General features: G+C 43.6%; 2 protein-coding genes across 4 annotated transcripts in view; one reads left to right on the top strand and one right to left on the bottom strand.

Annotated features, from left to right (window-relative positions):
• Positions 1–9,682, bottom strand: part of LOC126547836 (RAB11-binding protein RELCH homolog) — a 223,897-nt gene extending 214,215 nt beyond the window's left edge. For all 3 annotated transcript variants that reach the window (XR_008609355.1, XM_050195847.2, XM_055063701.1), the window contains exons 1-4: positions 9,363–9,682; positions 8,578–8,667; positions 6,950–7,021; positions 6,432–6,598 (exon numbers count right to left, since the gene is read on the bottom strand). Coding sequence is in view for 2 of the 3 variants with exons in the window: in XM_050195847.2 (XP_050051804.1) it covers positions 6,432–6,598; positions 6,950–7,021; positions 8,578–8,667; positions 9,363–9,678 (645 nt within the window). In the remaining variant the exon portion in view is untranslated. The remainder of the gene's footprint in view (positions 1–6,431; positions 6,599–6,949; positions 7,022–8,577; positions 8,668–9,362) is intronic.
• A 4,101-nt stretch (positions 9,683–13,783) lies between these two features.
• strat (RAB interacting factor STRAT) lies at positions 13,784–25,994 on the top strand. The gene is made up of 3 exons (XM_055063486.2): positions 13,784–14,390; positions 14,863–15,054; positions 16,941–25,994. The coding sequence occupies exons 1-3, from the start codon at positions 14,241–14,243 to the stop codon at positions 17,160–17,162; spliced, it is 564 nt and encodes a 187-aa protein (XP_054919461.1). The 5' UTR covers positions 13,784–14,240; the 3' UTR covers positions 17,163–25,994.
• Positions 25,995–27,625: the final 1,631 nt, after the last annotated feature.

The raw sequence follows: 27,625 nt of genomic DNA, 5'->3' as shown, positions 1-27,625 counted from the left end.
TTGTGCCTCTGTAAGCAGGCAAATTTATCTAACAAGGGTGGTTTGGGTTATCAATGACACAATAAAATTTGAAGTTCTCCAGGGCATTAGATGCATGAGCCAGGAAATACCCCTGCAAGGACGCAAACCTTGACAATGCAATATACAGCAGGGATTGCAGTGGCCTCAATTTTCCATCGGGTACTTCAGCTTGAATGGAGCCAAACTATTTGTGTATCAGACTTGTACATGTTACAGAAAAAAAATTAACCAATTACAATAACTTCATTCAAAAATATAATTGACTACAGTTACCAATTACTGCCCCATAAAAGTAATTGAGGAATTACTCAAAAGTAATCAATTACATCTATGCTACTTTCCTCCGAACTTCTATTAATATTGCATAGATACAGTAAATATAACCAGCTGGTCTGGCACTTCCAGTGCATCCTTGCAGTCCTTCATAGTTTCCTCTGCACTAAAAACTTTTAAAAAATTTTGAATTAAAAAAAAATTTAATTTCGCCAGTCATCATCCTTTTTTGTTTTTGTTCTGAGGACATGAGAAGAGACACTAAAAAGTTGCTTGAGGAGAAAAAATACAGGGAGAAACCTGGTGATTAGCCAGCTCACTCTATGAAAAAAATGTGTGCTGGGGGGGGGAGGGGGGGGGAGGGCCGTATTGTAACATATACAGATCTTGAGCACCATATTGCGGTTACACAGCATCTGGGTCCTTAATAAAACGTAGCACTTCATTGTTGCTGGTACCTGGAAAAGCTCCCAGCTGGCCCAATGAGAAGCTGAAAAAAGTACCCATATCTGATTTCCTAGCATTAACATCTTAGTTGGCTTTCACTATCGAAAAATATCAGCACAGGTTCAATGAGAAAACACACTGAGCTCCCAGGTTTGCCTGTCTGAACATGCGCATTCGCGAGGCTGCTGTGTGGCACAATCTCAGGTGTTCTACTCTTGTTTCCCATCAAATTCAGGTTCTCAAAGCTGTCGCCTGTTATAGCTTGTTTATTCAATAAAGTAACTTGTTATATGCATGAAAAAAGTAACTGAATTACAGTTGACGTTACGGAGTAAACAAAATAATCGTTATATCACAAAATCTAGAAAAAATGTTATTGATTACAAGTATTTCACATGTAGTTTGTTAAGAACAAGTCTGATGTGTACACTTCATGTACCCAGCATGTCGAAGGTTTATACATCGGTGGCCCATAAAGTGTGGCATTATAAATCTCAGGGGTTATCGAATTGGCTAATACTCTTTGACACGGTCTGCTTGATGGCACTCGTAAACTACAAGGGTAGTACATTTTTTCATTTAACAGTACTTTTCAGCTTCATTTTCAAACACAAATTATGGGATTTCATGTTTCCTGCTGTTAACTTTAATATCACCCATTAAAGTTATTTTGTGAACTAGGAGAGTAAAAGAGAAACATAATTTTTTTCCCTCCAGGCAACGCAAAGCTGTTGTGGAGTAGTGGTAGAGTACCCATGTCACATCCACAGAGTTCTTGATTCAAAAATGGGAATTTAAAAAAAAATTTACTGCACTAATTATGGTATTTAGGTCAGATTAGATTGGGGCAGGAACAGTTATCATAATTAGATATTTTACAAAATATGACATATCATCAGCAAAAAGGTGAATGTCGGAAGAAATAGTGGAACTGAAATCGTTAATGCAAATTAAATATAAGAAAGGTCGAAGGAGTGACCCCTATCGTTCACCATAATGTACCACAGTAGGTGACGAGTTATGACCGTTAGCCATTTCATATTGCACACAATTAATCTAAGAACATTCAATCTACTTAAGCAAATTGCAGTCTAGATTTAGTACGTTCACCTTGTACAATAGTAATTTACGACAGACCTTGTTGAAGACTTTGCTGAAATCTAAAAAGATTAAATAATCTTTAAAAAATGCTATTGTCACATGATGAATGATCAAAAATTTGATGTAATTTATGTGTGAGTCATACAAGATTACAAATAAACAATATTATGACTCATATGATATATACAGTTGAATCTCGACAATTCAAACTTGAAGGAGCCCAAAAAATTTTTGTAATTAAAAGGACTTCTTTTTGAAGTATTTGTGCACCACAGCATGATGCACGAACGGTGTGAGTCGTGAAATATCGCGGCGTGCAAGCGCACAGTGAACGAGGACCACGAAACTGCCCACGCCGCCTAATACTCGCTTCCCCCCGATAACGGCAGAAAACAAAACTTCAAGGAGCGGGCTAAGCCGACGCCGAGCCGGCAGGGCTGGCGCCGCCGGTGCCGGCACGGAGAATGTCAAAAATGAGGGAGTTGAGAGGGAGGGCGAGGGGAGCATAGTTGCGAGGAAAGATGGAAGGGAAGCAGATTTGCTTTCCCACCAGCTTGCTGGATGGCTCTAATTACCTCTGTCACCTACTGCCACCGAAGCAGCGGAGTTGCCCAGGCCAGGACTGGGTCTCCACTGCTGCTTCCCTCTGTGTGCTCGCGCATTTTAACGCGATAGCGTTAAGGAGCTCGTGTCGCAGAAAAGCCGGTGTCGTCGGCGTCGGCGGCGTTGGCCGTGAGCGATAAATCCCAGCAGGCACTTCATGAATAAAAAACAACTTGCAAGATGGGCTGGGTGGGAATCGAACCAGGGTCTCCGGAGTGTGAGACGGAGACGTTACCACTGAGCCACGAGTTCGATGCTTCAAAGCGGTACAAAAGCGCCTCTAGTGAACGCGGTGTTGCCTTAGAAACGAGCTGTTTCTAAGGCTCAGGCGTGCGTTGCTCGACGCTCACCGCGTCCGATGCGGGGCACGTAGTCGCTGCACCGTAGCCCATTGTCTTACACCCCTTGGCGGGTCGACGGGAATGCTGTCGCGTTCCACTCTTGAAGGCAAAGCTTAAGCGTCCTCCAATTTTTTTTCCTTCGTCTGCTGACAGATCGGAACTGTGTTTACCTTCTTCGTCCTGCGTTCTTAATGCGAGTCATGTCTTATCAAGATGGTGAAGTCGTTGCCGCTGATCATAATTATGTTGGTGTGCTCCCTTCTGTTCTGCGTCGTCGCGTTCAAGAGACAAGAAGAATGAGGTAGTGGTTGTCACATTCGTGTCCTTGAATTCAGGGTCTGTCTTCTTGTACGGAATCAGATATGGCGCACTGTCTCCAACAACCTTTCCATCACAACATCTCAGTTTAGACGCATCATTATAAAAAAACAAGTCCGGACAAGACCAACCAAGCCAACCAAAACAAGTGCGAGTGAGAGCTGACGCGAGCAGACGATAGTGCGAAAGAAGCAATCTGGCTGAACCAGACGCGAGAACAAATAGAGCGGCCAGGCAGATCCCCATGATACCAATTTCCCGCACGTATGTCACTGTAGGGGCCACTCTTATTGGTCTCCTGTACTCGCGGCTCGCTTGCCCCCGCGGCAAGCCATGAAAAATCGGCCCAGCATTGATCCCACCCGCGGCAAGCGTTTTGCCGCTAGAGTGGCTGGGGCATTATGGCGCGACGCAAAAACGGCGACCATGCTTTGAGAGAGGATAAAATTTCTGCTACCTTCTTTTTTTTTTTTTTTTGCACACGCGGCATTGAGAGGTCTTTACTAAGCCTTTCCTCTATGGCGGGGTCAGCGCAATGCTGGTCGAAGGCGCCGCCTCAAGATTTTGCGGGCTGCTAAGAGCACTGTCGGAGCACGGTATGTTCGAATTAACCGTCGCAAATGCTTGTGCGTTCGAATTACCAGGCGTTTTTGCCCATTGGAATACACATAACTTTGACGGGACCATGGCGAGAAAAAAAACGGAAGTTCGAATTAAGCGTGTTCAAATTAACGAGATTCAACTGCATAAGCTCATATATGAACAATGACTCAATGTTTTAGTTAGATAGTTAGATACAAAGGAGATATATTGAATCTGCTGGAGTGCTTGAACAGTGCACGAGTGGTATATTTTGTCGGGAAAATACCATGTCGTGTGTGACTAGAACTGACTTCTGACTGTGTGATGAAGCTTTTATTTCCTCCATAGCCCAGCAGAGATTTAACAAGTTTTGGGTGCTCATTCTAAAAACTACAATGCTCTTGAGCACCAGAAGCCTGGCAGCAGGAGCTGCAGTCATGTGCATGGATGTTTAAAAAGCTTAATTTGTATAACAGGTCACTGACCATTGTTAAAAAAACACAGTGTGGCATTTCGGGACCTGCACAGAATCTCTCGTAGAGTGACCACCCCGGAAGGCGTTGGTCCCGGGTTCGAATCCTGGACCAGGATGAATTTTTCTTCAACTATGAACCTTTGTTCCTGAGAAACCCATGTGGGTTCCCTTTGTAGCTTTGTACTACATACAAATGGATGTCAATTTTCCCTTCATGAACCTTCCTCCACCTTGCCGAATTCCGCAGAATTTATTTGCCATGAGTTCGCAATAGAGGTGTCTCAGTAACATCAAACTGGAATGTTTCAGAAATGCAAATGGTGAATGAATTTAAATATTAACAAATGCAGAGTCATGCGTATATCTAGAAGTTCTAACAGTCCTTCGACAAACTATTTAAACAATGTCCCCCTGCAATCTGTCAATTCTAAGTACTTGGGTATTCATATCATGTCTAACCTAACTTGAGCGCTTCACATTGAATACATCACTAATAACGCCGCTCAAATGTTAGTGTACATACGTTGGAACTTTTTGAAAGCACCATCTGCATTAAAATTATTACTCCATAAAACATTAGTATGTTTCAAGCTTGAATGCACTTCATCTGTGTGCAATCCCTACCATGAAAATCTAATTATTTTGCTCAAACTCATACATAATAACTCTGTTTGCTTCATTCATTCAATTATAACTGTACTTCCATTATAACATTAATGAAAATCACCCTAGCCCTCTCTTCTCTTGCATCATGCCGTAAAATATCCTGTTTAAGTCTATTTCACAAATTATACCATAATTATATGCTTTGTAACCACCTAATTGTGTTGACCACCGTCATAAAGTTGACGTCGTATCTTGTAACACTAAGTCATTTTACCTATCTCTTTTTGCCCCATACATCCTCCCCGAGGATACTGTAACTATCAATAATAACCAACTTTTTCGTCATACTTTAGCTAGCATTGTATAACTAGGTGAAATTTCATATTAAAACTGTTTACCATTTAGAGTTACGTATTTTTTGTACTTGCTGACTAATCACAGCTAATACAGTAGAACCTTGTTGATATGATCCTGTTACATATGATTTCCCAGCACAAACATTCGCGATCGAGAACACAAAAATAACTCCATACAGTTACGCTTCTTTCTTACCAGTTCATATGTTCTCGACAAACACAATCTTTCGGCACCAACATTAAGGTACATTGCCAAGCATTGCATGATACGTTTTCCGGTTGCTAGATCACACTTTTAAAAAATGCACGATGCTCGTGCGATTGAGAACAGTAGTTGCCCACCGCAGCAGTTTTACCATAATACGTGCCTGTCCATCTCGCGTGAAAACGTCGGCATGTGCTCATTTCCTATTCCGGTACCAGCAAATCTCATTCCAGGTCATCGCACGCCGCATTCACAGCTATCACCACCAACTTTATTGCGATAAGCATCTTTATCTATATGCTTCACAGTACGTAAGGGCATAGAGCTTAAGGGAAGCGTACCCCACTTTTAATAGGCAATAACCCAAATGCGCTGCCATTAACTGCTGCAGGCAGCACGAAGTGAGTGTGACGTTTCGCTCTGGTGGCACTGTAGGCATGATATTCCGTCGTTACCAACCAACTTGATTTCGTTTCAGTTTCCTTGTGGTCCGCTTGTAACACTAGGCAATAAAACGACAATGTGCATTTCAGAATGCTCGGGGCCCCAACGGCTCAATGCACATCAGCAACTACTGCAGCAATGATTCACGCTAAGTGAGCGCGTCAAAAACTTCTCGCCAAAGTGCCTTGCTTGAAGAAGCTGCTGAGCCAGGCCGAATTCAAGGAGCGCAAATATAAGCTTGCCAAAACTGCAAAAATGACAACACACATCCCTGGCCACTCAAGCCCCAACACTTCAGCGTGCGCCGGTGTCTCACGCTGCAACAATTCATGCAATGCTTTGTTTTATGTACACATCGACAACAGTCGAGTTGCAAATTTTTTAGTGACCTCAGATCATACATTTAACCCATTAGTATGTTCTTTCTTGTGTTTTCTTACAAAACGTATGAATGAGGTTCTACTGTATTGTATAGTTATTGTATATTGTATAGGTGGGAGCCTTTTTTTTTGCATACATTAATTATTGCTGTAATTGTTCTTTTTCTTGTTGCTCTGTAACCACTCCCCTCTTTAGTGTCATATGGCATAGAAGGTAACATAAATAAACAAATAAATAAATAAATAATATGCATACATAAATAACTAGTAAATAAATACCTGGACTTCGTTCTCATCTGAAAAAGTGATGGATGTCAGCTTGTAATCATGCTTTAGTAAATACTCGTTCAGAAGGAAGTTGACAGCTCGCCGCTCATGAGGGCGCAATGGTTCCTCTGAAACAGTTGTGTGCTCACTGCCATTGTCAGGAGTGTTTGGGTCAGACTCTGCACAGTATAAGAGCAAAAAAAAACAAGGAAGAAAGGGACACACAAAAGTGAAACAAAGACATTGCTATCACTCTTTTGAAGTAACTTAAGCATTTGCATGGAACATTTTTACTGCACTTCCATACATACATTTCTTACTTTTACGAAAAGCTCAATCTCGTCAATACTAGCGATTCTACCTGTGATCACTGGTACAGTCCTAGTCCAGCAAATATATAGCCAATAAGGTCACCTCACATAGGTGTATCTGCATATGCTTATCACACAGCACATCAGGAAGAATACTTTCATGCACTCTACTAAATTCCAAAGACAATACAATGAAAAATGAAAGATGTGTATACACACCTGTAACAACAGTTAGGTTTGCTCGCAGGTTTTTGATGGTTTCACGAGCCTTCCTAAGCTCAAATTCTAGAACTAACATAAACAAAAGAAATGTTAAAACACTTTTTAAGTATACGACGACAATGTACAATAAAAAAAGACACTCCAGAGTCACTTTTATGTCGAAAATATTTTTCATGTAAAATATATGTAGCTGAATTTTCAAAGGCCATGCTGCCTCAAACTGCTAAAGGAAAGGTATTCACATTGTCGACCACAAACTTTCTATTAAGAATACAAAGCGAGACTGAACATTATAAATACTGCATCAGCTTAATATGTTGAAAAAAAAAAATAGCTAATATGCACAAGAATGTTTTAAGGAATAATAAATAAAATATGATGTACAAATGATAGTAAAAACAACTACTGAAAGTTTTTCACTGTAACAGTGACACAAACTGGTAAAGAGCCCGACTCCGTAACAATTTCTAACCGCCTCATGCTTAGCAGAGTGAGCGGAGAATCACAGAGAGCATGGCAGAGAGTGTGACGCAGGTGTCCCCCTCCCATTAATAGCCACCATAAACCAAACAGTGCCTTTAGAGGTTCACCAACCATGTGCAGGCCCTTTTCCCAATAGTCAGCATGCCATTGGGCCCCACAGAGAGAAAGAGGGAAGAGCGGTGTCAGAGGAGGGTCAGAGGTGTCAGAGGAGAAGCCAAGGCTAGTTGTCAGATGTCATGCTCTCTACTATTTTTTGTTCTGCCTCACATGCCTTACTCCTAGTGTCACATTACCACATTGCCTTCATTTATTTACTGCTTTCTGTTACGTTTTTAATTTTTCATGCTTAATAGCCCTGCTTGGACCAAATTTTGTCCCGCACTATTCTTTCATATGAATATCTACCTCAAATAGGCCTTGAAAAAATTACTGCCTTCCAAAGATGTGGCAAAAATACAAGAGGTTAAAGGAGCACTCATGGCATACACAACAGCACATGCAAAAATGTAAATATAAGACACATCTGTCAATGCATTTCCACATTTATGAGTAATAAAGAAGCCAGGAGAATCACTTGCTTTTTGAGGTACCTGTTAAAAAAAAGGAAACTGATTAAGTTGTCTCTCAATGCACAAAGACTAGGTAATAACGGACAAGCATTTCTGATATTTACTGAAGTAGTTGAACTGGAGTTATGTTGACAAAAACTCCTTGAATATGCATGCAGATGCATAGAGTTGGTGGTGACTAGGTGTGTATGGGCAAGCCTAGCACTGAACACTATTATGAAAGTATGTGGATTCCTCAAAGAAGAAGTCAGAAACTTATAATAAAACATCATTAATTTTGAATGCAAAACAAGGGCTTGAAAGTGCAACTAACCTAGTTGATATTACAGATGAAGTAGAGATAGCAGATGTTCACTGTTTCTTCAACATAATAGTTTATACCATTGGTTACAATACTTGTTGAACAAATCTACCAGGGACTGTAGTTTATGATGTCCTTGTACTATGGTAAAAAATGAAAAGCATCATTACCTCCTTCGAGACGGTTGGTCACGATAGTTATGCAGAAACAATTTTATAATTTAACATTCAACAATATTATACACAAGTTGTATCAAACATGACTTAACCTACCAGCAACTCTTTCATCCAGTTGTTTCTCTCCGTCATCTGAATACCGTGTGAAATCCAAAGAATCAAATGTCTGGACACTCGATGTTCTTGCTGTGGAAAAATTAAGCAGTTCATTAGTCAAACGAAAACCAACACACAAAGAACATCAGCAAACAAAACAGTATAGCAGGCAAACAAAAATATTCCAAAGAAATCGCAGGCTAAAATACAGGAATTACAGTATGAACTGCTATTCTTCCACCTTTATTCACACAAGGGTGGCGAAAGCAAAGAACCACCGTTGAAAAGGCGTAATAACTTGAGTCTCAAGTTCCTACCACTACACCACTATTTCAGGAAATTTAAGCACGCAAACGAGCTGATACAGCTACCATTTACAGAACCAAGAAGCTAACTTTGTCAGCTGCATTATTCTGTGAATACAAAGAATGCTCAGCGTTCAAAATGGCATAGAAAGGATCGGAAAATTAAGGTTTCCTCATCTCCAATGTTCTATGTGAAGTCTTGCATATGCGCATGCGAGCGCGCGTGTGTAGAATTCTCACCATCCACAATACACTTTCTTGCAAAGTAAAACAGCTGATCAGCAACAACATGGCATATGTGCGTCAGTTTCGCACTACCTCCTGTAGAGCGAATCAGATGCAAACATTTTTCTATTGCTATGCACTGCGCGCAGACGCTTAACAGTACTTCGCCGACAACAGCTGTTTTACAGAGAGCCGTTCCAAAGCCCACCAGTGCAGACATCATACAAGCGAAATAAATTGCTTCTGTATACGCACGCAGCACCGGAGAAGCATCAAAAGTCGAGTGGCTATGCTTTTCAAAGTTGCCAGGGTTAGAAAAATAGTCCCGCAGCCTGGGTAGTTCCCTGCCGCTTTCCAAGAGCTCGGCATGCAATTCCAAAGCGGTCAAAATGAAATTGTCTTTCAGAAGCTTCGCGGCAATCTTGTCTATAGTCACGTCGTGCACACTTTCTAATTCAGTCGGTAGAGGAAGCACAATCGAAGTGTCGAGGGATGATGTGCACTTCGAAATATCATTTTCCATCGTTTCAGCTGCCAGCCCACCTGCCACACCACGGAGTTTGCAGTGCATTATGTTGACGGACGACAGCCAAATAACCCCACGGAGAAAAAACTTGATGATGATAAAAGGAAATCACAGCCCCAGCCATGGTCCGAACGAAATAGCTGTTCGAACACAACGTGAATGCTATTGGACATGGAGGAACGAAAAAATTCATCGACGATTAGGATAGTCCCTAATTCGAACTTTAAGTATTTTCATTTCGCGATATATTGACTGGCGCGGACAGTCTCGTGCGGCACGTTGCAAACGGAGCGAAGTGTGGCGCGACTGGTTTCGTACGTCTCGTGTCGTGTCTCATCCTTAACGCGGCTACACTCTTAGGCAAAGTTACACCCTTTGGCTTGCGCCTTCTGCCACACAACAATAATCGTTATCTGCCTTGATGCGTTTCCTTTCTTTAACGCTGCAAGCCCGGAACTTTCCAGTAACGAACGGCACGCGCGTTATCAGAAGGGGCACTCCAAAGGGTGTAAACTGTTCTATGCTGATAACGCGCGTGCCGTTCGTTACTGGAAAGTTCCGGGCTCACAGCGTTAAAGAAAGAAAACGCATCAAGGCAGATAACGATTATTCTTGTGTGGCAGAAGGGGCAAGCCAAAGGGTGTAACTTTGCCTAAGAGTGTACAGTGAACTAGTATAGAAGGCTTCTATATAGCATAGAGTTTCGTACAATAATTACTGTATGAAACTTTATGCTATATAGTTCACCAGCGCCGCCACAGTATTTTTCGTCGTCGCGCGCGTCACCGCATGCGCCGCCCCCGCCGCTCGTCCCATAACTCTATGCTCGTCCCGCTCTACCATAGAGTTTCATATTTCCTGTTGGCAATGCTATCACACTCTTAGGCAAAGTTACACCCTTTGGCTTGCCCCTTCTGCCACACAACAATAATCGTTATCTGCCTTGATGCGTTTCCTTTCTTTAACGCTGCGAGCCCGGTACTTTCCAGTAACGAACGGCACGCGCGTTATCACCATAGAACAGTTTACACCCTTTGGAGTGCCCCTTCTGATAACGCGCGTGCCGTTCGTTACTGGAAAGTTCCGGGCTCGCAGCGATAAAGAAAGGAAACGCATCAAGGCAGATGACGATTATTGTTGTGTTGCAGAAGGGGCAAGCCAAAGGGTGTAACATTGCCTACACTCTAAAAACAGTTGCACCCTTTGGGGTGTATATTTGTCCCACAACAATAATCGTCATCTGTCTTCCCCGCGTTTCCTTTCTTTAACGCTGCGAGCCCGGTACTTCCCAGTCACGAACGGCACGCGCGTTATCAGTGTGACGCAGCATTCTCGACAGGAAAGTAGCGAGCGCCGAGTTTTCAAGAAAGGAAACGCAAGCAAGGCAGATGACGATTATTGTTGTGGGACAAATATACACCCCAAAGGGTGCAAACTGTTTTTAGAGTGTAAGAGTGCATGCTGATAACGCGCATGCCGTTCGTTACTGGAAAGTACCGGGCTCGCAGCGTTAAAGAAAGGAAACGCATTAAGGCAGATGACGATTATCGTTGTGTGGCAGAAGGGGCATTCCAAAGGGTGTAAACTGTTCTTGCACACTCTAAAAACAGTTGCACCCTTTGGGGTGTATATTTGTCCCACAACGATAATCGTCATCTGTCTTGCACTCTTAAAACGGTTGCACCCTTTGGGGTGTATATTTGTCCCACAACGATAATCGTCATCTGCCTAGCTTGCGTTTCCTTTCTTGAAAACTCGGCGCTCGATACTTTCCTGTCGAGAATGCTGCGTCACACTGATAACGCGCGTGCCGTTCGTGACTGGGAAGTACCGGGCTCGCAGCGTTAAAGAAAGGAAACGCGGGCAAGACAGATGACGATTATTGTTGTGGGACAAGATAAGCCCCAAAGGCAGTGGCGTAGCAACAGGGGGGGCCGGGGGGCCGTGGGCCCCGGGTGCAAGCGGCCAGTGGGGGGGTGTCATATACGTCTGAAGACACGCCTCTTTGCGGCGGCTACACCCGGGAGGGGGGGGGGGGGGGGTGACAGAAGACCTATGGGCCCCGGGTGCCAGACGACCTAGCTACGCCACTGCCCATAGGGTGTAAACTTTTCTAAGAGTGTGCCTGTGTTTCCTTTCTTTAACGCTGCGAGCCCGGTACTTCCCAGTCACGAACGGCACGCGCGTTATCAGTGTGACGCAGCATTCTCGACAGGAAAGTAGCGAGCGCCGAGTTTTTAACAAAGGAAACGCAAGCAAGGCAGATGACGATTATTGTTGTGGGACAAATGTACACCCCAAAGGGTGCAAGCAGTTTTTAGAGTGTAGAGTGTACACTGTTACACTCTAAAAACAATTTGCACCCTTTGGGGTGTATATTTGTCCCACAACAATAATCGTCATCTGCCTTGCTTGCGTTTCCTTTGTTAAAAACTCGGCGCTCGCTACTTTCCTGTCGAGAATGCTGCGTCACACTGATAACGCGCGTGCCGTTCGTGACTGGGAAGTACCGGGCTCGCAGCGTTAAAGAAAGGAAACGCGGGCAAGACAGATGACGATTATCGTTGTGGGACAAATATACACCCCAAAGGGTGCAACTGTTTTTAGAGTGTAGGCAAAGTTACACCCTTTGGGTGTATATCTGCCACACACACTCTTAAAACGGTTGCGCCCTTTGGGGTGTACTCCTTCACGGCTAGATTCTAGAGGTTGACTGGCGATCCTGAATTCTTGTTGCCTTGCCCGGGTATTCATCATTATATCTTTGTCTTCTGTATATTAATCTTCAGCCCCACTTACACTCTCTCTGTTAAGGTCCTCAATCATCTGTTGTACCTCGTCTGCAGTGTTGCTGAAGAGAACAATGTCATCAGCAAACCAAAGGTTGCTGAGATATTCGCCGTCGATCCTTACTCCTAAACCTTCCCAGTTTAATAGCTTGAATATTTCTTCCAAGCACGCAGTGATTATATAGCATTAGAGAGATTGTCTCCTTGTCTGACTCCTTTCTTTATAGGTATCTTCCTGCTTTTCTTGTGTAGAATTAAGGTAGCTGTAGAACCTCTGTAGATATTGACATTCTTTTCTCTTGATGTCAATCAGAATATCGTCTATACCCGTTTGCTCTCTGATCCAAACCGCTCTCTTTCTGTCTCTTAACGTTAGCCTAGCAATATTCATTCGTTCTTTGCGTGGTCCTTAACTTGTTCTCAAGCTTCTTTGGCAGTCTCCAAGTCTCTGCCCCATATGTCAGCACTGGTAAAATGCACTGACTGTACACTTTCCTTTTCAATGATAATGGTAAGCTTCCAGTCAGGAGCTGACAATTTCTGCCGTATGCGATCCAACCCATTTTGATTCTTCTATGAATTTCTTTCTTATGATCAGGGTATGGTCTGGTTGAGGGCCTGTGTTGTGGCCACCTCTGTGTATTCGTAGCGTAATATCGCGCCGATTGTAGCCGGAAAAAGGGTAATGCTTGGAAATAGGATGTTTTCGTGGTATGCACGGTATTCGGGATGAGTCGGGTATTTTCTACGCCATGTATGTAAAAGCGAACTTTTTTGTTTGTAGTGACGTCCATTCACCACTTTCGCGCATTTCGCCTCTACGCGCATTATTCGTATGTGTACGTTAATACCAAAATGGCACATGCTTGTAATTAACTTTTTTCAGCTGACGTCGTCCGGTGGAGCTTAGTACGAGAACTACTGCTGCTTACCTGGTGCCACAACGTTGAAGGAATGCACAAAAAGCCCGCAATGAGAATTTATATAGAATAAAATTTACATTTCCTCATTTCCCAAGGCGTCTTGCGTCTTTATGAAATTGCACGTGGCACATATTCAATGGAGGCTTGTAAAAATCGTTCGCAACCATTTCCACTTGATAATAGAATGATTTCACACGAAAAACGTGCGCGGTTGAGCTGTAGAAGCAGAAAGAAACGTGTCGATCAGCGCAGCCGGCGTAACGCATACCAGCTAGCGTTCAAAACGCGAGCGCCCAAAACCGAAACCGGAAGTGTGATTCAGGTATTAACGCCGGCGGCTTGGTTGGCTTGGTGCGCTGCAGTCAATTCGGCCGCTGTGTTCTATTGGAGTCATAGAGTTTCTCACTACATTATATAGTGAGAAACTCTATGATTGGAGTGGTGTCATAGGTGTTCTGTGGTGGTGTCCTCTCCTGTTGAATTCTTTCTCTATGCTGTAGCTGTAGCGGTTGTAGTGGTTCTTAACTCTGTTTGTAGCCGCTATTGAAGCATTGTAGCAAGGAACTGGCTATAGCATAGCTGTAGTTGTGCGTGTGTTCTGTGGACGCTGTGTTGGCTGTGTTCTCTGCGTCTGCCACGGGGAGAGTGGTCGCGCCGCCCTTGCGCTTGCATGCGGAAAATGAGGTGTCGGAATTGAGCGCTTCGCGTTTGCATCGTCCGGTGCATTCTGGGCAGTCATTAGAGCTTGAACGCTTGCATAACATCCCTTGTTTCAGCTGAACCAATGTGCAGTCCCTAGCTTCGCAAAGCTTATGTACTTTTTGACTGCATTACACTGCTTACGTTGATAATAGGTGAAGAAAAAAAAAGAAAACAGTCGGAAATTTTAACAGCTATGAACGAAAGCGGCCCGCGGGATGTCGACGGCGGTGAGAAAGGAAAAGACCAACTGGTCGAAAACGGCAAGAATAAAGTGCCTATCGAGTGCAAGTATTGTTCGTCGCGGATACTCAACGTTGGCGTGTGCGAGTTGGTCAGTGCACAGGTAACTACTGACTTTTGTTTATACTGCTCATTATTAGCACGAAAGTGAATTGGCGATTTATTTTTAATTGTACACTTTCTTGTTCTCTATTAAGGTAACCTTTGGTGCCATTTGATTTTTTATTGTGTGAGCGCGAGACTGCAGCTTCCACTTAACAGCGAAACAGTGCTTCCAATATAGAGGAGGCGCAGGTCGCAAAGCTAAGGAATGTGCAGTATTGCGATTATGACCTTTAAGTTTGTCATAAACGCATGCAGTAAGCGCTTCACTTCATAGGTTGTACGTGATGACGTTAAGCGCCGCGGCTCAAAGTTATAGAAGATGTAGAAAACCCACTGGAATTGGTCTATATATATATATATATATGTGTATATATATATATATATATATATATATATATATATATATATATATATATATATATATATATATATATATAAACAGTTCTCAATCATAACCTAATTTGTTTGTAACAGTGTGTTCTCATTTTAAAACAGGAGTCGCGCTATGCGCCTTGCCGTGCCCCGATGCGGAGGATATTCTGGCAGGTCGCAGTTGGTGCGCCGTGCATCAATTATATCGAAGGGGCACGTTGTACTTTTACAGACATGGGCGGCCTGTTGCATACTCTGTTCTTCCTCTACGTGCCATTTGGAATTGTTCGGTATCCATTTTCCTTCCTCGTGTGCAAAGGGGAGAGCGTAATAGATATGGTACAGTCGCGCTTGTCATGAACAATTATCATTATTTTGGGCAATTTTAGATCGCCCAGGGTCAGCTGGCACACTGCCACCCTGGGCTTACAGTCGGGATGGGGAAAGGAGGGCAAGGTGGTGACGCGCCCCCAACCAAAAATTACGGGGAGGCCCGGCCCCCCCTTGCCTGGTGATTAGCAGTGAATACGTGCATCTTATACCTACGTACATATCAGCAGCCCATGTATCGATGGGAGCTTCCCCTCAAGCAAAAGGAGACTTTAAGCAGTGCTGCCACCAAGCTGCCAAGCGCATTGCTTCACTCTACCAAATTCATGACAAAAGGGATAGGGTCATGCATTGCTTTTAGAGAACATGCAACTGTAGCCACAAATGCAAATCAATGATTTACTACACATATAGTGAACTGTTGAAGCTATTTCTTGACAGCATACAGTAAGGGAAGCATCTTATCTCCATATTTCAATGCTTCTACCTTCCATAGCATTAAAGTAACTGTTGATTGTGGAAAATTGTGAATGGTGAATTCTCAGCACCAATCATAATTACATCCTTTCAACTCCCAGCGATAAAGCTGGCCATATCAAATATTGAAAGGAAGAGTGCCAATTTCCAACAGAACTTTGGCACAAGTGTGAAATCGTACTAAATTATTTTATGCACAAGCCTGCTGAATACTTACATTGATATTGTGATTCTGTTTGCTTGAACATATGGCTGAAGGAAGTATTTTATTGGCTCCATATTGAATTGTCGTGGATCAGATAGGGAAGCTCTCAGAACTGAAGTATTTGAGTGAATAGAGCTTGAGGATGCGGTATATTTATCAACTTTAGAAGATCACAATCATTACCTTTCTCATAGCTGCTCTATCCTCTGCTACATTTACTTTCACTTCACCAGGGACATCCGGAGGCGAGGAACTGAGCCCACAAACTTCTTCAGCTACTTCTTTTCGAACTGACACATCATTGATGTTTGGTGTCGGCAAAATCATGCCATCGTGTATTTCTGTGTAGCCATCGCATAGTGCCATTTTTTACGGCTTCTCCCGACGTAAGGAATTTATGCCAGGAAATATCTTGAACAAAGAGACCTCTTTTTATTTATAAAAAGAAACTATTCACAAAACTATTATTTATTGCATACAAAGCCACACATGCCTTCCTAATACTTTGCCCACTGAGCGTAAAAGACCATATGTTTCATGACTTTTCCCATTTGGGGACAGCTGACAATGAGCTCAAAAACTGGCCAACACTCTTATGCATGTTTGAGCTCTCTTAGCAATGTGCATGTCAGTCTTTTCCGAACTAAATATGTTAATGAACAGTTAATTTAAATGCACAAAAGGATGTCTGAAAGTGAGCAGTTTAAACTGCCTGCTGCAGGTGAATGTTTTAGCTTCAATATAGCGATGTAAACAGCACCACATAGCTCAAAACTTTATACGCTGCATTTCTTGCTACTGAAGTAGGGGCAGGATTTGTCAAACACATGATTTTGTTCACTTAACATTACTTTTGTGAATTTAACTTTGCAATGACCAGAACACAGTTTTGGTTCCCATATAACATTGTGCAAAGTGGTTAAGGAACCTTTGAAAAAAAAAAGGGGGGGGGGGGGTATGGACACTTACTGTAGACTCACCCGTACAAGTTCACGATTTTAAATGAATGAACTGGTATTTCTTGGAATACATGCATACACATATGTGACTTGCCAGAGTTGTTAGTTTGCATTTTATGTGCATCGTCCAGACTTGCATTTGCAACCAAGGAGCATTACAGAGCATGGCTTACCATCATAAACATAGTTTTCGTCTTTTCAACAGTACGACCTTCCAACGGTGGATGGGGACAGCAAGATGGTCGAGAAGCTAACAGACTTTTGGTGTGTTAATGACATCTACACCTTTGAAAACATTGGATTCACCAACACTGTTGGTCAAACAAAATACCTGGCCTGTGCCGACTGTGAACGGGGCCCTGTAGGCTGGCACAGCCTGGAGACAAGGAAATCATTCGTGGCACTTTCAAGAGTGCGCCATCTGTAAAGTCCTTGTTGAACATCAAAGCCTCAGTTTGGTACATTTGTAGACAGAGTGCCTTTGTGACAGTGTGCATTGTGCCTGGTTTCATTAGCCTGTGAAGGTAATACTCAGTCGCAGGTTGCTGCCTACCAAAGACAGCTTGTCATTTTGAATCATTCCCATTCATTAACCAGGAGAGCACTGCTTACTAAAGAAACGTCTGGTTACAAGGACGTCATTTTGTCCTTTGTAACTGCAGATCATACAGAGGCATGGCTTTATGTGTAAGCAATGTTTTGCCATGTTGTTTGACAAACAGCTCACATTGGTAATTGAAAACCATTTTATGCAGTGATGCAGTGTGCTGCTGCTAATTGGAGAAAATAGCAAAGTTTTTTTGTTTTTTTATAATACGTATTGCAGACATAGTAGGCTAACTTAAGAGACAGTATATAATTCTTTATTGTATACTAGACATTGTTCCCATAAAATTGCAGTTTTTGTTTGGAGCTTGTGGATTTTTACGTGTTTTGCCATGCTAAGTAAATTTTTCCCTTGTCATTTACATTGGGTGCACGAAGTGTGCAATGAAACAATAATGTGTGTATGTACCTCAACCTTTTGATGATAGTGATATATTGAGCAATACATAATAAAGCTTTGTTACAGAATGTATTTGGCAGTGGCAAGGTTTAAAATCATGAGCTGTTGTGCTTTCAAGGGTAATACACATATCCTTACCCACCATACGTATTATGTTGCATATGACTGCGGAATAGCCTTTGTTAAATTAGTCCAGTTGAATTTATCCTTTAGCATTTTGTTACAGCTGTTTCACAAGGTGCTCAGGGTCTTTTTTTTTTTTCCTTTCTTTACAGGAAAGTAGATGTGGAACATGCTTAAAGCAATAATGTGTAGGTGCTATGTGTGTTTCTATGAACAAATATGTGCATGCTTTGTGTCCTACATCAAGACAAGGCATGCATACACCAGATCAAAATAATGCATGAGATTTCATTTCACACTATAGAAATTATGAATTCTATTGACTTAATTGAAAGTGTGGAGACTGTTTTATTTGTCTTAAAGCCGATACCTTATTATTGATTTTAGTGTCTTATTTGTTATGGTGTTACCTTGACACCAATGATTTCATTGCTCTCGTAGCTCAGTGTGAATTTCATATTGCATAGCAAATTGTGGTACATGGACTTGTGCCACTGTATAGCCTCATTATTAAAAACACTTTGAGTGCAAATCTGTTTGTTTTGCGCTCAGTGTTTTTTAAAATGAATCTGTTCCAACTAGGCCGACTCACACTTATACTGTATAGCCTTCTTCTCTCAAGGCATAAAATGCCCTTATTGCTGAAAAAAAAAGGAGGGGGGGGGAAGCTTGGTTTGCCATGGGGATGAATTGAAGTGTTCAAAGGAGTGCTGGCAAAGAAACAAAATTTGTGGCCTTTATGTGCTTTGTAAACTTGCTCTCGGCACTCCTATTACTACTTTGTTGTGCTTATCACCTCTGTCATTTTTGGTGCGAAGGACCCTAAACTAAACCATTTTCAGTGATTCAATTAGCATTGCATTCTCCAGTGGTTGTCGGATCCTATGCTTTGAAAACTCTATCCCTCTGTTTCACTTGGTTCTGCACCCAAATGTCCAATGCACTGTAAGGGGCACTGCAGCATTTTTTCAACATTGTAAATAAACCTGCTTAGTTGCTAAACAATACTTTCATGAACATTTGAGCTTAATATTAACCCTGTACTTGCAGTCTGGAGCCTACGGTTTACTTCAAAAGACTGCCTGCTCTTTCTAAACTTCCAAAAATTCCTGCCATTTTTCAGTTGTATTTCATCTGCCATCTTTAAATGTGATGGCAATAGGCAGAATATCTTTAGACATCACAACAGTGCCTTTGGCAGAAGCAGAAGTTGAAAAATGTTAGTGGTAAAGTAGCGCACCATCTGGTGGCGGAGAACATACTTCACTGGTACAATGATTTCTATGGTTGGGTAGTGCAACGGAACATTGCACCATGCAGTGTAGATGTAATACAGAAGTTTGTTGAGATAATGGGCAGAGTATAGGAGGCATTGTTCTGCATAATCACAGCTTCGAGCCCACTTATGACGAAAAGAGGGGAAGACCATGAGAGTATGGCAGCAGCGCTTGATAGCTGATAACTTTATTTATGCAAAACACATTGAAACATTTTTTTGGTGAAAAAATGCTTGCAGGAACCCTTGAAGTGGTAACATGGCTTCAGTCAAAGAAACCAAAACAATTGCTGCACTCTCTTTGTAGACCATTTGTGAGAAGGTATGCATGGTTTATGAGACCTGTGTGTGTATAGTGGCACAGAATGTCGCTTTAGTTGGGTGTTCAGTGTTTGCAGTCATGTAGTCTGAAAGTACACCGTAGCGCTGATTCATGGAATAAAGAACCAACTTTAGAGAAGGGAAACTGTACCTTCCACAGTGGCACGAAAATAAGAAGCTGCAGCGCATGGAACTTACCGGGGAGCCCGACAGATGGCGCTACCTAAACAGGAAGCGGAAATTCTATTTTCTTTAGCGCAATATCCATAATGGCCTCTTTTTTAACGGTGGCGTACGCTGGATACGCTCCATGCTCGCCTTCCTGGCTTTGTGGCATGCCTCAGCGGCTGTGTTTTAATTGCCAGGGGACTAAAGAGTCTCTACTGACACCCAAACAAGCCACAAGTAAGTGAACAGGATGTGCGACTTTATTGGCAGAAGAAAAGCAGTGCATCTTCTCTTACAAGAGCAGAAATAAAATTTGCATGTCGAGATGCGCTGAAACCATTAACGCGAGCTCGTAAACTGCTCACTTTCGTCGTCGCACATGGCGGTCTGGTAACAAGCGACAATCAGCAGCGCAAGCAAATTAAGCAGTGCCCCACCTGTTTGCATCGACAGTCGCTGCAACTTGCATTGCGAAGCAATCGGGTGACGTAGGCATCTGCTGTCGCGCCCAACACAACAACATGGACTACCCGGCATTTTATCGTTACCTCCTTTCCAGCCTGCACATTTCTTTCTGTTCTTTCGGGGTCCGCTAGTGTGTAACTTGTACTTCGTGCCCCACATTCTCAATATGGGCATCACCATATTGCAGCCACTTTTGCAGGCCTTTCCACCCATGTGACTATGAACTTCATACACTTCGGACCATGTAATCACGTGTGCTGGTCTCCGTTCACGCCACATCACGGTCAATGAAGGCCCGCGAGCATAATTTGCCCACGGCTGCAACAGGAAAGGTCAAACGGGGAGCACCAATTACGGTGCATGTAAATTGGGAGTCTTTGTTGCTCTGCGGACTGCAGGAGCAGGTGCTTACCTCAAGAGGCTGTTGCCCAATGCAACTGACCTCAGGCCGCCACATCCGAGAAATGTAACATGGCAACCATTATCAAACGACACTTGGCATTCAATCGCCGCATAAGGTTCACACCACGGAGGAAGGAAACTCGGGAGAGGCCCTGATGTCGCTCTTTGTGAAGCTAAAGTGAAGCCGGAAGTTGGAATTGCTCATGGCGTTGCTCCGCCTATCGGGCCAGCTCTCCTCTCTTGTTTACATTTCTCGCGAAACCACGGCGCGCTGCGCGCATCCGGGCTGCTCGGACGCGCGCTCCGCAGCAATGCTAAACAATCGTTAGCACATTAGCATGATTCTGCCAAAGAGGGCAAAATTTCCCGCGGATATTCCTTCGTCCGTTGCTATTGCCGTGGCGCGGTACCTTGCGTATAGCGTTGCATGCATGTTCATTTCACGAACTTCAGTTCCTCCTGTCCTACCTGGCCACAGCAACATCAGGTAGAGCATGGTTCAGATAACGCAGCGCAACAAAACACGGACACCAATGCAAACCTGCCCGCACGGCGCCTTTGCCACGGTAGGAAACCTACGGAGCAACACATGTGAGCGCACAGAACAATAACAAAGCCGCCACTGTGGCCCGAAAGGCGGGGCCACTACAGCAAAGAAATAAAAAAAAAACAGCAAAACGAAGGAGAACCTACCACGTCATTTCCCCCACACTTTTCTCCTAGCGCACGGAGGGGGTAGGGCCTCTCCTCAGTTTCCTTCCTCCATGGTTCACACAATACACTGTACATTGGCTAAGATCCACATTACAGCAGTGGGCACACAATACAGGTCGCTTACAGCACATTCAGCTATCCGACTTCAGGAACAGTGCTTGCCTACGTTGCACATGGCGGTCTAGTAACGAGTGACAACCAGCAGTGCAAACTGATTCGACAGTGCCCCACCTGTTTGCATTGACAGTCTCTGTAACTTGCACTGCACATCAATTGGTTGACACAGGTACCTGCTGCCATAGCCAACACAGCGACATGAACTACCCAGCATTCTAGCGTTACCTCCTTTCCTACCTGCACATTTCTTTTTGTTCTTTCAGTGGCTAATGTGTCACTCACACTTGGTGCCCCACCTGCTCTCAATATGGACATGGTCTGTTTTGTGGGAATCGCCATTTTGCAGCCACTTTTGCAGGCCTTTCCACCCGTGTGGATATCAACTTCATACACTTCAAACCATGTAATCATGTATGATAGTCTCCGTTCACGACAAATCACGGCCGAAGAAGGCCACAAGCACACTTTACCCAAGTCTGCAACAGGAAAGGATGAACAGGGAGCACCAATCACAGTACATGTAAACAGGGAGTCTATGTCGCTGTGCGGACTGCAGGAGCAGGTGCTTGCCTCGAGAGGCTGTTGCCCAATACAACTAACCTCAGGCCGCCACATCCGAGAAATGTAACATGGCAACCATGACCAAGTGGGACAGCATTGAAACAAGACTCTGCAATCAAATCACTTCAGCATACCTCTAACATAGCGCTCAATCTATACATTGCCACTATACACTATACATTGGCTATGATCCAAATGACAACAGTGAGCATACACACACACACACACAGGTCGCTTACGGCACATTCAATCATCCGACTGTAGGCATAGTGCTTGCCTTCGTCGCACATGGTGGTCTGGTAACAAGCAACAACTAGCAGCGAAAGCAGATTGGACAGTGTGTCCCACCTGTTTGCATTGACGGTCGCCGTTGAAGATGAGCAACTTGCATTGTGAAGCAATCGGGTGACTCAAGCATCTGCTGCCGCAGCCAACACAGCGACATGGAGTACCCGGCATTTTAGCGTTACCTCCTTTCCAACCTGCATGTTTTTTTTTTTGTTCTTTCGCATTTTATGAATGTGTAACTCGCACTTGGTGCCCCACATTTTCTAAATGTGGGCATGGTCTGTTTTGTGGGCATCACCATTTTGCAGCCACTTTTGCAGGCCTTTCCACCAATGTGGATAACTTCATACACTTAGAACCATGTAATCATGTATGAGAATCTCTGTTCATGCCAAATCGCGGCCAAAGATGGCCACAAGCACGCTTTACCCACGGCTGCAGCAGGAAAGGACAAACGGGGAGCACCAACCATGGTGCATGTAAATTCGCAGTCTATGTTGCTGTGCGGACTATAGGAGCAGGTGCTTGCCTCGAGAGACTGTTTCCCAATGCAACTGACCAGGCTCCCACATACGAGAAACGTCACGTGGTGACGAGTACCAAGTCGGACAGCAGCGAAACCAGATTATGCAATCAATCACTTCAATGTAGCTTGCGCAATAACACAGGCTGTCGAGCAAGAACAGCAATCCTGAATGAGCCTAGGAATTAAATATGGAAATGAGAAAGCTTGCATTCAAGAAAGAAGCCACTGTACCTTGCAAGCAATGAAAGCCTAAAACATTAAGAAAAGTTAAATTCTACATAGCACACAGTGCAAAGGTTAATGCAAGACGCATGCCAATGCTGCATCAGCTATTTCAGGAGGGGAATTGCACCTGGCAATGTGCACTAGAAGATACTGCTACAGATATGGTACTAGACAATGACTGGTATTAAGTATGAGCAAAGAATTGCTTGACCTTGAATGTTTGGATAAGGAAGAGGAATGATCTTTAACAAGAATGTGGAATGAAAAAGCTTGCATTCATTGAAAAAAAAAAAATGGCACAAATGGAATTTGACAAGGCCAGGAAGTTTATTAAGGAAGGGCAAACCGACGGAGCTGTTTTGGCCAGCGTCATCTGTGCTTGTTCAGAGGTTGCAGGTACATCTGAAGACGCAGAATTTTTGTTGTTGAGGTACCTGGATGACTCGGCCAATATCCGTGCTGGTGGAATGATGGCGGAGGCTCTTTTCACTCTTGACACGGTTGTCCGTAGACTTGATATCTCATCCAAATAATTCTGGAATGGCTTCTTTGTTCATGATCTTGCGAATTCGGCTTCAGCCCCTTCCTGTTGGTGTAGATTGGGGCTCCCGTGATGACCAAGGTATACTTGGCACAGACTCTGTTGGGGCAGAACAGTGACACATGAGATACAGCAGAGATTATCCAGACTCATGTAGTATTTTCTTTTATGCTCGAACCAATTATGCTGAACTGTAAACATGAACAAACGTTCATATCATCTGCTACAAACAAATGACATGTATCTCAAGGCTAGCAAGCCAATACAGCATATATCAAGCACATTTATTTCTGAACCAGGTGTTGTTTATCTTGTAGTAGCAGCCAAAGTCCAAACAGTGACTTTGTTGTAGCAGGCAGCAGCTTCTGTTTAGTGCATGGAGTGTGTTGCTTTATACTGGTGCCGTTCTCATTACTGCATGTCTGGAACAGAAATTTTGACTGCATAAGAAAAAGTTGAATAAGCACAATTTTGCAATATAAAATGCGAAAAGGTGCGGCATACATTGTAGTGGTTTGTGACTACAGAACACATGCAAATGTGCACTGTTTGTTCCATGGTGCTTAAGCAGCATGGCAAATAAATATTGTTACTCTCCATAAAATTTTTCTGCCCAACTACAATAATGCATGTCACCAGCTTAAGTATTATTAAGATCACAAATGAGAACATTTGTGGGCTCGTTTATACACTAGAAGGGATCACGCGGCTGGTTTCACAAGCAAATACATGAAAGACAAGAAGCTATTAGAAATGATGCATTCTTTTTCTGCATGAACGTGACGCACTGCTCCACTACTGCAGAAATAAATGTCAGGTAAACCAAACTGAACAGCGAGAACATTTGGAACCAACAGGTACGAAATATGGGTGAATTATCATGCGTGCAACTGTTTCATACATTAAATTCAGTACTTTAGCTTCAGTTTATCAAAGGGTTATTCGGTTCTGTGGAGAAAGAACTTGCGGGCGGACTCGAAAAAAAAAAAAAAATAATTCATAATCTCAGTCCCCCATGGCTACAGCTACAACGAGATGGAAAATGTGACGCCGTTCCGATATCGCTTCCTCTTTCGTGAATGTGTGCATAATGATGGCCTCGGAACTAAAAGTTGATTTTTTTTAATGATGGGGTTTTACGTGCCAAAACCACTTTCTGATTATGAGGCACGCCGTAGTGGGGGACTCCGGAAATTTCGACCACCTGGGGTTCTTTAACGTGCACCTAAATCTAAGTACACGGGTGTTTTCGCACTTCGCCCCCATCGAAATGCGGCCACCATGGCCGGGATTCGATCCCGCGACCTCGTGCTCAGCAGCCCAACACCATAGCCACTGCGCAACCACGGCGGGTAAAAGTTTATTTCGGAAACAGCAACGGAGGGTCCTGACTGCCCATATGTAATGCAGCATCTATATTATAGTTCGTTAACTTGTCTCCGCCTGTAAGTAACGAGAGCAACATGAGGATTCAGGCAGCGATATTAAACGACTCGCCGGTATTGCTGTCCTCAGTCGCAGAAGGCCGTGTCTGCTGTGCCCGGGGGCGCATTTACATTCGCTCGCCTGTGCAGCCGGTCGACTGCAGCGCCGCCCCCGCGGCGCCAACGGGAACTATGTATCTAGGTAACTTTTCGCCCTAGGGGAGCCTAGGTCCCTAGTTGTCGTGCAAAAAACGCGCCTAGCTCCTGAAACGCCCTAGTCCCCATGCGCGCGCGCTCGGGGCCCATAGAAGTATGCGCTAGCGTAGGGTGCCAACTCGCCGGAGCGACAGCATAAAGTTAGTCTTTATTCTATGGCGATAGCGTGCACGCAAGCAGCACGACCACGAACGAAGCGATACAAGGTGGAACAGCGCGTTTTACGGCAATCGAAGCTGTGTGTGTGTGACGCGCTTGGTGTGTGCAAAGAGCAATTGAGTTGCGTGTGTGACGAAGGTGGAACATCGCGTTTTGGCGTTTGGTGTGCGCAGAGCAATCGAGTTGCGTATGTGACGCGTTTGTTCGCGCAAACAGCACGACCACGAACGAAGCGATACAAGGTGGATCAGCGCGTGTTGCACAATCGAGTTGTGTGTACGCGTGTGTGTGACGCGTTTGTTATGCGCAAAGAGCACGACGACGATCGTCTTCTAACTGCGCCAGAGCAAACCGATTGTTGAGTACTACGTATTGCGCGGGAGTTAAAACTAGAGAAACACGGGATTGCGACGCGACCAGCCGCAGTGTACCGGACTGTACGTACGTACGTTTTTTAATGTGGCCAATCTTAAAAGGACGATGGCATTTCTGCACCGGCGGAGAAGTGGGAAATCGTGATTAAATTTGGCCGATCATTGTGAAAAGCAAAGGCTTACCCTTAATTAGGGGTTATCCCCTACCGTCTACTGAAACTGCAGCCTCTAGTAGGCTTCATGCACTTTTGTAGTCATGACACCATACGACGATACCCTCTGACGTGGGGCCCAGACTACTGGAGAGCTGGTTGATCAAGCTTGCTCAATAAACTTGACCTTTTGTTCTTTCATTATGCTACAGTGCTAGAGCGTAGTTTCTTGCTATTAGTAAACTGGCAAAACAACAAAGCATTGCTACTTTACTCCTCAGTGTTGTGGTTCTTCAGTCAATGACACTAGAGGGGAAATGAATCGAGATCCAAGCCAAGTGGCAAATTGTGTTTAGTCAGTCTTAAACACCCTTAACTCAATGTTTTAAATGCCTGTGTGGTTGATACCTTGTCTAGTGGAACTTCTTGCCATCCCCAAAATGTGCATAGCACCAGAGGTATAGTTTGACAGCTGTACGCAGTGCAATTAAGGGAGTGCAGTACCTGTATTGCAGCTTTACACCAGCTAAAATATTGAAGCTTGGGAGTATGTTCATATTTCTCATCTATAGTGTGGCAAGATCTTGTAATCCGCCCTCAAGTTCTGCTGGAGCACAAGCTACTGTTGCTCTTTTGTGCAGCTAGTGTCAGCAGACAAGCTTGCAGTATTGCTAGGTAGAAAAGCACTTAGGCTTCACGACCATCCAAGTCGTAAATGAATAAGTGCATGGCTAGAAGTTGTAAATTGCAAGAAACAGTTCAAATGCCATTGAGCATAGTTGCGCTATTGCAATGTATCCTTCGGAGCATTGTACGAGCCATGGTGGTTTCCACATTGTGTTGAAGTGCCACACCAGTGACATATGATAATGATGCCAGCGTGATCCAGTGTGGCTGTACTTTGTTCTATAAAAACTTTTCATGTGTTTTAGATTATATTTAGTACAGTATCTGAAAGGTTATGCGCAGATTACAGTTGACCTTACAGCCATTTTTTCTATACAGTCCTTCACTTTCCATCAACTTCAGCAAATCATTGAAGCCCCAAAATAACACATTTAATATTGGTATTCAGATTGAACAGTTTCAGTTCTATGTGTATGTTTCAGAGAACTGGACCAAACATCAAGAATGAAAATTTAGCTACCTATTGATGCTGTAGCTTTAGGCTCTGCAGGAACCATTTATCTGCAGCACCCAACTTATCCCGTATTTGATGGATCATGACAGATGTGTGAAGCACGAGTGTTATGCAGAACAGTTTTCAAGAGGTAATGAACCTCTGCCATGTACATAAATAACTGGATGCCTTCTCCTAAGGAAATGTTCGTGCTCTGCACTGTAACATCGACAAGTCCCTCCCTAAGATAAGGTGATAAAGAGAGCTGGTTTTATGAATCTTGTATTTCCACAATTTTAACATGGTATAAGTGAGGCCCAAGGCATAAATGGGACTGTGTGCTGTTCTGTATGCGTGCTGCGCTTATTGTACAGATCAATAGTAGCCAATCAATAGCCATTTTATTGAAGATGCAAACTGGATCATATCCTAGGGCCAACTCACTGTCAATGAAAACTGCTGTACTGGCTTCCTGCACTGTTTATTGATCATGGACTTCTTTTTGAGGTGCGATTGAAGTCCCTCAAAATCTTACTTAAACTATGAATTGCAACTGGGAAGGAAGGAAGGAAAACTTTATTTGGTCCTGCAAGTAGTGATAATTAATCACTAAGCGGGCCGCTCCCACGTCGGGACCGGAAGGCCAAGCCTCACGGCCTTCCAACTGGGAGAACGTGTCCGTTCATTAGGACCACACTTTTTGTATTTAGCT

The sequence above is a fragment of the Dermacentor andersoni genome, chromosome 1, assembly GCF_023375885.2.
Source record: "Dermacentor andersoni chromosome 1, qqDerAnde1_hic_scaffold, whole genome shotgun sequence".
NCBI lineage: Eukaryota > Metazoa > Arthropoda > Arachnida > Ixodida > Ixodidae > Dermacentor > Dermacentor andersoni.
This window is presented reverse-complemented; position numbering and strand designations above follow the sequence as displayed.

Bases quoted from the DNA above. Each gene is read 5' to 3' on its own strand.
- strat (XM_055063486.2), top strand. From the start codon at position 14,241: ATGAACGAAAGCGGCCCGCGGGATGTCGACGGCGGTGAGAAAGGAAAA. The intron at 14,391-14,862 runs GTAACTACTGAC...AATTTGTTTGTA, and splicing joins GCGAGTTGGTCAGTGCACAG to ACAGTGTGTTCTCATTTTAA. The intron at 15,055-16,940 runs GTATCCATTTTC...TCTTTTCAACAG, and splicing joins GTGCCATTTGGAATTGTTCG to TACGACCTTCCAACGGTGGA.